Genomic DNA, 10,574 nt, shown 5'->3' on the forward strand with positions numbered 1-10,574 from the left:
AGTGTTAAAGCAAAACAGCAAAAGAAAACAAACACACACCTTCAAACAGAGGTGTGGTGTTGTGAAATTACTCATTTAATACATTAATACTAATATAAATATACATATATATATATATATATTATCAACAGATGAACTGCTCATTGACATAAACATTTGACAGGAGCGTCTCTTCTTCACTGTTCCACCTGTCCGCATCACAATATTACAATCCACAAAGCAGTCCTGCTCACTGGTTTGCACTGGCCTAAATGTCCTGATTCACACAGAGATATTAGGAGCTTCTCTGACACAGTATCAAGAGTGTAACAAAATCTACCTTCATGACATAAAACTTGTCAGAAACTTAATGTTTGAATCTTTAATATTCAGTTCAATGAATATTAATCACCTTGGTTGAAACACAAGACTATAAGTACATGTTTGCTTGTCTGTGAGCTAGTTACATTCACCAGAGCCCATGAGTATTTTTGACATTATATTCTTGCACTAATATACAGTATATTATAGTACATTCCTATTATTGTAAAGTGTAATGTGGTTTTATCTTTTTTCATTCTACTATGTTTAGAGATGCCGAAATCTAATTTTTTTGCTGCTGATAATGATACCGATCATCCGTGTGTGAGATCGGCTGATCCACAGCCGATACCGATCACCTTTGTCATGCATTGCAGATGGCATATGTTATATCAGTCACACACACTGTAAAAGTTCCACACAGCCGACATGTTGAGTTGTTTTGGTGGCCTGTGGCGCGTCCTGCACAGTGAACAAGGTGGGAGGCGGGACTACACCACACAGCAGAGTGCTTCTCTCAGCCGCAGACACCAGAGTATTAACCACAGGTGATCGGTGACTAGGAGCATTAATGTCGATCCACCAATCACATATTTTTAATGAAAATCAGCCACTGATGAACGGTGTCGGATCAATCGAGGCATCCCGACCAGAGGTATCATGAGCTGCTCTGACACAGTATCAAGAGTATAACAACAATCTACCTTCATAAAATAAAACTTGAAATGTTTGAATGTTTAATCTTCACTTCCATGTCTCTTGTTGAAACACAGGACTGTAACTACATTTGCATGTTTGCTTGACTGTGAGCTACGGTTGGATGTTAAATGGACTGCACTTACATAGAGCTTTTCTAGTCTTATCGACCACTCAAAGCGCTTTACAATGGAAGCCACATTCACCCATTCACACACACAGTCATACAGTGCTTACTTCTACACACAGAGTGCTTCTATCATTCACACACACAGTCATACACTAATGGCAACTATCAGAGGCAATTTGGGGTTAAGTATCTTGCCCAAGGACAATTTAACGTGCCGGGGATCGAACCACAAACCTTCTGATTAGTGGACGACCCGCTCTACCCCCAGAGCCACAGCCGCCCGCAGTTACGTTCATGTCTGACATTATATTCTTGCACTAATGTACAGTGTACCATAGTATATTCTTACTATTTTAAAGTACATTATTCAGCACATAGTGTTGTGTAGTTATGGTTCTTTATTTATTCATTCTATTGTTGTTCAATCTTGATCTGTGCTTGATCTTTGATCTGTACATTAACTTAAATTGTGCTTGATAGTTGTTGCATTAAGTCAACTAAGCCTATAGTGTGTACGTTACCTGTGGGTGTGAAAGGTCATCAGGTGTCGTGGGAAGTAGATCTCCCTTGTGTGTGTGTGTGTTTATCATGATAATGATGGTGCTGCAAAATCCATGTTGTGTCTGAACGTGACGCTGATGAAACGGTTATACCACCAACCTGGTTGTCCCACACCTCTACACAGGAACTAAAGGTAAAATACATGAAGTGTCCTGGTGTCCAACATCTGTTTTACTTTGTTCAGCACTGTGACACTTTTGGACAGCTTTTTTTTTAATGTAAACCTTGTGAGGTTTCATAGTAAGCTTATGGTCAATAACAGTATCAACATGTATCAAGGCCATTAAGTAAGTATCACACTGAGTCCAGAAATGATATATATTTCTATATGATATATATAAGAGTTGAGACCCCAGTAAAAGTTGTGCATCCAACGAGGACCCAACATTCACACACACGTCACACCGCTGTGCAGGGGTGAGAAAGCAGCCTCTCTCTCTCTCGTCTTCTTTCATTCTTTACACAAGTATTTCTGTCACTTTTCATGTGACCGACTGAGTGAAACGCTACGACTGCCTTCCAGGAAATTTGCGACATTTCATCCGTTTTTAAATTAAATCACATCTGTGGTATCAGTATGGCTCCAATTGAAAGCGTGTTTCAGCTCTATAAAGCACCACACCAGTAGCTCCTGAACTTAAAAGTTGTGTAAGTACAACAAAATTTGTGATTTGTAGTAAAAGAGCTTAAAAATGTAAAGAAAATGACATCGTCCTTTAAAGGTTCCCTGATTTAAACTGGAGATTTTTCTCCTTTAATTCTGTTGAGCCAGTTGATGAACCCTTGAAAATGCAAGTTTCTTTTAAGCTAATCATGGTGCATTTTGTTGCGGGATAGGATATAAAATGCAGTGCTTTTAGAGCAGAGACGCAGCCTGATATGGACGCAGAAAGAGACACTGAAAATCAGCGACTAACAAATTCATCTGAGGACAATCTGCACCGTTGCTCCTTTCAGTCTTTTCATCATGTGTTTTCATTTACGTCGAACACCGGAGGAGGTAGAACGTGGCACAAAAGCTCTTGTGCAAGTGCATCATGTTGTACCTGAAGCTACAGGAAGCAAAATCAGATTTAATTCAGACTCCCTCTGGAGCCAAAAACCTCTAACCTGGCAGGATGACAGCTTACACAACTCAGTAAACAAGCTACTTGTGAGCGCATGTGACTTTTGTTTACAAGCCACAGCTCTCTTTTAACCCAAGCAGCGTGAAACTAAATGCGGAAATGCACCAAAGGATATTTGTCCACGTCAGGTTGCGAAGCAAAAGACACAATAACCAGGCAGCAGAAGGTGTGATCACACTTACGCTGCAAACATTTTTGAACTTATTTAGAGTGACACATAGGTGGAGTTGCTACGATGGGACTTTCCAATCACAGCAATAGAAATTACAGCAACTGTGAAAAGCTCCTCTGTGATCTTGGCATTTCCTCTATTATAATTTGTGGTAAACCTCACCCACCTGGCACCTGATCCGACCACAACAAATCCTTGTGCATATAAGCATCAGCTCAGCTGTTTGAAGACGCACACAAACACACACATACACTCAGTCAGAAAGCTCACCTTGAAGTTTCCTTTTATCGGCCATGACTGATGACTAGGATGTTGTCTTCATGCCTTCTTTCACTGCAGAAAAAAAGAGACAAACAAATGTTTATTTGTGTATTTATCGTGTATTTAGACAGGGACAATGCACATTCATTAACACTGCTGTATATTTTACAAAATGAGACAAAGAATTTAACATAAAAAAACATGCAAAGATAAAAAGAAACTGTCAAATCGCAATAAAAAAAAAAGTGAACAAATAAGATGAAGAGAGTGATGGAAAGGTGGTGAAGAGGAAGGATGTGGGACATACAGAGAGAAATGTGGAGGCCATTTTCCTCTTTATTAGCAGGTAGCTGGCCTGTTGTAGTGTCTTTGAGCAACACATGAACCCCTGTCAACTCCAGAGCTCAGCAGTTAAGTTTGACCTTTATCCTCCCCAATGTCTCTACAGGAATCTGAAGCTGCAACTAAATTAAACATCCTGACGATTCTTCTTTCATGTGTCTGTGTTGTTACATTTATTTCAGGTGTAATTTCAGGCAACTGATTTGGTGGACCTACTTCGCTTAAACCTGCCTGCTCAGCTTCTACGTCAGCTAATAATTTTTTGTTTTTCAACAACTTTCAGAGAACAAGTCTGAACTTGCTGCATGTGACGCCATTTCATGCGTGTAGCCATGCTGGGTTCTGATGATATGAATTTAAACTGCACCCTATCAGCTGATGTGGGACACTGACACTGATGTAAATCATGGAATTTTTGAATTTACTGAAGGGCTGACTCCAAGTTGGTAAAATAACAGGATTGCCTGAGCATCATGGCTAACAAATCTCTTATTGAATCTTTCATTCCCCTGCTTTAATATTGATCTACTGCCCATCATGTTAAAATGAGATCTGTTTTCATTTTTGATAACTTGAGTGCTCGAGCCTCGGCCTGTGCTGCTGGTGTTACACTGTATTTTGTGACCCATCAGATTCTGTGACCTGTAGCAGTACCACAATGAATGTTGAGTGCAATGTGCAGGCAGAAAATCTGCTGACTGCTGAAGCAGAATTAATATTATTTCAACTGTTTTGTTTTTACTTTAATGTCTATGGCTACTGCGTCTGGAGCACAGCCTCCAAGTGAGGAGAAAATGATGTTTTCCCTCGAAGCAAAAGGAAACATGAGTCAGGACAGGGTTAATGAGCGTCACAGAGCAGTGACAAAATATGATGTGAAAGCCTTACAGACGTTAAACAAAGTAATATCTGTGGTTTAGATACGTTACTGAGTAAAATAAAAACATTTAAAAGGGGCTTTTTGTAATGTGGCCTCGTGCTGGGAGCTCAACAAGAGCTTCGGCCATTGTTGCGTTTACAAGACAAGAGGTTATAATACATCCTCTGAGCGGTGCTGCATCTTCAGGGCAGATTGGAGGCTAAAGTGAGTTGCTATCAGAAAGTGATGAGACGGGCCGGCAGAACAGCTTACTTAATTGTTGAACTACATATCATATTTCATACTAACTCAAGAACATCTACTGCAAAGCTGAGCAGATAAAAACTGATATTATCTCCAGAGTTATCTTTTGTATGTGATTCATGACCTTAACGTGTCTTATTGTAGGGCCTACAACAGAGAACGGCAGGTCTCAAATGGGGTGTTTAATGTTTCCTTTCTCCACTGCAAAAATGTAAATATAGACCTTTACTAATGAAGTAAAGAAGTTCTGCTCGACCTTTCCTTCTCTAGTGCATCTGATCCACCGAGCAACACTTAAAATTGGAATTTCACAGGCATAAGTTCGGCTTGGATCCTCTAGACCCAAAAAGCAACTACGTTGCATTCAAAGTCACGCAGAGTATGTTTGTTGATGAGAAGAGGAGCACACGCTGAGAAGACATTTTAAACGAGCAGTCTGAGGTGAGGGACAATATGCCATCTCAGCTTTAAGGCACAAACTGGCAGCAGGTCAACAGTGGGGCCAGTTATCATATTGGGACACAGGCCATTAAACAAAGGCATTTCTGACCATGCTGCAGCTGCAGAAATCTAGAGTCTATAACGCTGTCCTGACACATACCCTGAGGAAAACTACTGGTTACAGAAGAACAAATAAAACGCCTCAGTTCAGCTAAAGGTGTTATCATTGTTATCTTTGATTCCCAACTGGTGCCCTTGGGTCCATCAGGGGTCCTTGCCGGATGACTATTTTGGCTGTAGCTTTATCTATTATCCATTTATTGTATAACTTAACACTTCTATAATTATATACACCAACAGAAATCCTGTGATGCATTTTATATATGTTTATCAAGGAGCAGCTGACTGTCTAATTTGAATATGATCAGGAACGCTCAAAAGAAAATACCAGTAATTTTAAAATTGATTCTTTACTACTTACTACACCTAGTTTGGACTCACACAGAGTCATTTTTAACATTATGCTTTAAGATTTTCTTAATTTCCTGTGTTTTTAAAAGTGTAACTTGCTAGTTTATTATCTGTCATTGTTTCCTGCCTTGGGTAACAGCACTGAGATAACAATATGTGGATGCAACAGTAAGTTTAAGTGGCTTTATACATGGACCTGATATCAAAACACTCAACTGAAGGACACATAACCGTGAAATAAAAACACCAACTGCATCTCATGAAGGTTTCACATTACTGTCTGTGTCTTTTGTGTAACAATACATTTCAGACCTTATGTGCAGATATCAGCAGGGATATTGTGAAGGGGAACCTGCACCACTGAATCTGACTTCATGAATACTGATGTTATTTAAATATCTGTGTCAATCAGAGGAAAACCCACAACATGATACTATATATTTCTACTTACTACTCCCATTTTTTCATATTAGGATATCATGTCTTGTATTTCATTTTACTCAAATCTGTCTGCGATTACTTGAGAGGAAACACTTAAATTTACTTTACTTAAATACACCCTGCTAAAATGCAGTCTTATACAAAGGTGTTTTTTTGTGTTGCATTAAGATATGTTTTTAAAATTGTATCCACCCCACACATGTCAGTGAGTGTAGACTAAATATTAGGAAGGGTACAACACAAGGGTAGGGTTTACTGCAGGGCTGCAGTTTTAGCTACAGCACCACAAACTGTGAAACTGAAATCAAAAACATTTTAAACAAACAAAAAAGAACTTTATAACTTTCATAAAGTTGGGATACATTGCCAGGTTTTAGCTAGTTACAAGCAACTGAGTACACACACCAATTCTGACTATTGATATTGGTCTTTCTGTGGCTTTTGTTGGCAAGAAAAATATAGAATATTGCCAAACCTATTCTTTAATTTTGTCATATGGAGATGCCCTGCTAGGCTCAGGGTGTGAGATGTTGCCCATGTGATTGCAACATCCCTGGTTTATGTTGTGTTATCTCTCCTTTCTCACTTTGCTTTCACCTCTTTCCTGTTGCTGTCAAATAAGGCTAAAAATGTCAAAAATACATAAAGATATGAAAAAAATTGTGTTCATATCACCCTGATTTTTGTGATACTGGTATCAATAATGTGCTAGATAACATTGCAATAAACCATAAAGAAATATAGCAATTATTTATTCTACTCCAAAGTAAAACCTAAACTACTTTTTGATTGTGTCAACAAACATATGTTTATATTTATATTTTATGTTTATGAGTTGATTATTTGTTTTGCCAGTTTGACTGTGCTATTTCACACATAAACTGAGAAATAAACTTGAAACTAAGACATCAAACTCTGGCACACAGTTTATATACATGTTATATTTTGGTAATTACACTATATATTGATTAACACGACTTTAATATAAACAAAAACTTGTCTATATTGGCTTTATCATATCTTTTCCAAACAGGTGCTCAGATCTGTATTAACTGAGGACACTTTCACAGCCTGTTCCTACGGTATTTTACAGTCAAATCGAAAAACTACACATAAACAACCGAGCAGTGTTTTTGGACCGAGGGTCACACATTCGTTATCCGGGGATGTTTATAAACAACGCGGGTATCATTGGTGCCAACTGCAGCCCGCGGGCAAAAACCTCCGAGCGGATACACTTCAAAAACAAACTCCGTACTCAGCTTACACACCGCGGCTCTGCACAAGAAGTTGTGTTTCCTCGTTTTAAGAGCAAAAACACGGACTCCAGCAGCGTGGAGAGCTGCAGTTTCCCACCGGCTGCGCTGTTTGATGTGGGAGACACAATTTGGAAAGAAGAGAGAGGCGGAGAGAAAGGGGGGGACGGCACAGAAATCCATCACCTTTGGCTCTGCAGCCCACTTACCTGGATGTTTCCGAGTTACGATTCCTTTCCTCAGTCGCCCCACTCTGGTAAATCTTCAGCGATTCAGTATAAAGGCTTATTTTCTAAAAATTTTCACAATTCTTCTCGCTAAACAATCACTCCGCACATCCAAGATGGCTACCAGGAACACCTCCTCCTCCTCCGATGCCCTGTTGGACACGAGTCCCGCCCACCTCGCTTGTGATTGGCCCACTGCGGCCGCTCCTGCACTTCTATTTGATGAAGCCTACTGTCCGTCAAGAGAGGCTGGTTTTACTACTTCCCGTACAACTCGCACTAGGATTGGACAGATGGCAAAGGTGAAAGCCCCCCAGACCCCCCCTTCTGCTGCCGCGTTGTGCTCTGGGAAGTTGAGTTTATCCCTGCATGATTTTACGTCATAATGATGTGCTTATCTGACAAGGTTATCGCTTTTCTGTTTTTACTTACATGGCAGAATGTCCTGCTAATAATTAAAATTCTCAATTAATTACTTGACTGTTTGTTTTCACATCAAGTCAAATCAAGCTTTATTGTCATTTCAACCATACATTATCACACGTATGGCAGAATGAAAAGACAATAAAACGATAAATACACTTACTACACAAATTAGAAACAGGAAAACAACAAATACACTACAATAAATATGACACATTATGACATAATAGAAATACAAGGACCGAGTTTACTGTGAAAAACGAAGTGCCTTGTTCCAGAAGAGGTAGCACAGAATTTAACAGTAAATAAAAGTGACCTGTGCCAGATGATGTAATACAGATGTGCAATGCAGTGAGTGAGTGGTTTGGAGTGATCCAGGTCTATATAGGTCTATGTGCTTGTGTGTGTGTGCATGTTGTATTTGCGGTCAGCAGTTTTATTGCACATGGGATGAAGCTGCTGCTGCTCTTTTTCATGGTTACATTAATTTCATAAATCATAGATAGGTCTGTAACCCTACTTGGCTTTAGAATAAAACAATCCACTGTTATCTGTTTTTCTTTTTTTATTTAAATTAATTGTTTGGAGGTTTCATTTATCACAATTTTTTTCCAACAACAAAAATGTTACACTGTAAAATAAACATGTATTTAGGTTACTTCATTTCTAAATATTCTGTATTAAATGTATGTATTTTTACTTTTTACTTACCTTCAACCGGACTTCCCTGAACTAGTACTGAATGGATGAATGAACAAGTCGTCCAGTGACCTGTGACTGTGACCTCCAGTCCTGATGCCTGTAAAAACACACTGTCAGCAACACTGTGATGTTTCCAACGTCCTCTCATCCTCCTAGGAAAGACCGATGTCATTCCCATGTGGAGTCATAATGAGGTGACTGAAGAAAATATAAGTTTCATAATTGGCTGTTTGGTTTTGAACCTGCAGTCACTGACCCTCATTATGATTCATGAAAATCACCTATTTATGTCACTGTGATTGATGAAAACAGCCAGTTATATTCAGATCAGATTTTAAAGGCTTCACTGTGCTGACAGATGCTCCACTGACCCCCCATAGGTCATAGGATCACGTGCTGACCCAGTATCACTGTATTTCTTAATGCATACAAAATACAGATGGCATCTGTTTGAATACATTTAAATGAAATTAGCATATCAATAGATTCCAAATGCAATGCAAGTCTTATTTCAACAATATTATTCTCACCATATGGCCAAAAGTATGAGGACACCTGAAGATTACACTCATATGTGACTGTTGAACATTTCATTACAAAGCCATCGGCATTAATCTGCTGCCACAACAGCCTCCACTCTTCTGATTGGATCCTGGCAGCAGGGATTTACTCCCATTCAGCCACATGAGCATTAGTGAGGTCCAGCACTGATGTTAGGTGATAAGTCCTGGGTCACAGTCAGTGCTGTTAGATGGGGTGAAGGTCAGAGGTCTCTGCAGACCATGAGTTCTTCCCACAACAAACTGGGAAAACCATTTCTTTATGGACCTGGCCTTGTTCGCGGGGGCATGGTCAGGTTCAGACAATGAAGGGACAAACACAAACTGCTGCCACAAAGTTGGAAGAACACATCTGTCTAAAATATAAGATGAAGCAAATACTATTGAGATTTCTTCACAGGAACAAACTGACCTAGACCAAAAGGGAAAAAACAACCCAAATCAATTGTATTTGGACAGGGATGTCCACATAGGCTTGGCCCTAGAATGTATCCACTTGAAAATGTGTTTTTATATATGCATATAAATATGTGTTTACATGTATAAATATATTTCTTGAAAAGCTTTCCTGCAGTTTCAAGCCAGACAGAGACTCATTCTGCGTTAAAATGTCTGTTCAACAAGTACTACAAATACTTCATCTGTCCAGGGGTTCAATATGTGGAACTATGTACCCACAGAGGTACAAAAAAAAACAACAAAAACAGCTTTTCTATGTGATCAGTCATGAATGATCACATGGTAATTTTACTATGTTACTGTGTTTTATATATTTGGATAAAGGCCCATCTTAATAAATAATAAAAACAAAAAGTTGAAAATCTCTTTAAAATAAATGAATACATAAAAATATAGCACATCCCAAGATTCATAGTGTTTTGGTTCCAAATTATAATTTCAGAAACCATCAATCAGGGCTCTCTGATCCTCTATCGCTGCAGTTTGTCTTAACTGACATGTTGCATTCCTCCTTTCTTCCACTGGAGGGCGCTGCAGTCCGGAAACTGCTATTAATGATATCATTGAACACAGCCGTACCTGTATAATAAATGAGACCTTTTCAGCAAAAGTCTGTTAGTCTCATTGCTTTTTTATGATCTCAGGTCATAAACAATTACTTCAACATGTAAATTGTTTGAATGAATCAACTGTTTAAATCCCTGTATGTTGAGGAATACAGTCATACTGTTGCACTTAACTTCTTTCAAGAGTTTCTCAATGGGAGCATAAGCTAGATGCTTGAAATGTGAAACAGAGGTCAGATTAGAGAAGTCAGTGCCGTTATTTCTCATGTTCTCATTTGAATGCTGGACTCAAAAGGCCATATTCATTCTTTCATTT

The 10,574-nt window shown here is 38.9% G+C and overlaps 1 protein-coding gene across 1 annotated transcript in view; it reads right to left on the reverse strand.

The window, feature by feature from the left end:
• LOC111233237 (CCR4-NOT transcription complex subunit 3-like) overlaps window positions 1–7,718 on the reverse strand; it is a 32,744-nt gene extending 25,026 nt beyond the window's left edge. The window contains exons 1-2 of the mRNA XM_022761005.1: window positions 7,531–7,718; window positions 3,257–3,319 (exon numbers count right to left, since the gene is read on the reverse strand). Coding sequence (XP_022616726.1) covers window positions 3,257–3,281 — 25 coding nt within the window. The 5' untranslated portion in view covers window positions 3,282–3,319; window positions 7,531–7,718. The remainder of the gene's footprint in view (window positions 1–3,256; window positions 3,320–7,530) is intronic.
• Window positions 7,719–10,574: the final 2,856 nt, after the last annotated feature.

The sequence above is a fragment of the Seriola dumerili genome, unplaced genomic scaffold (assembly GCF_002260705.1).
Source record: "Seriola dumerili isolate Sdu_G_001 unplaced genomic scaffold, Sdu_1.0 BDQW01000381.1, whole genome shotgun sequence".
NCBI lineage: Eukaryota > Metazoa > Chordata > Actinopteri > Carangiformes > Carangidae > Seriola > Seriola dumerili.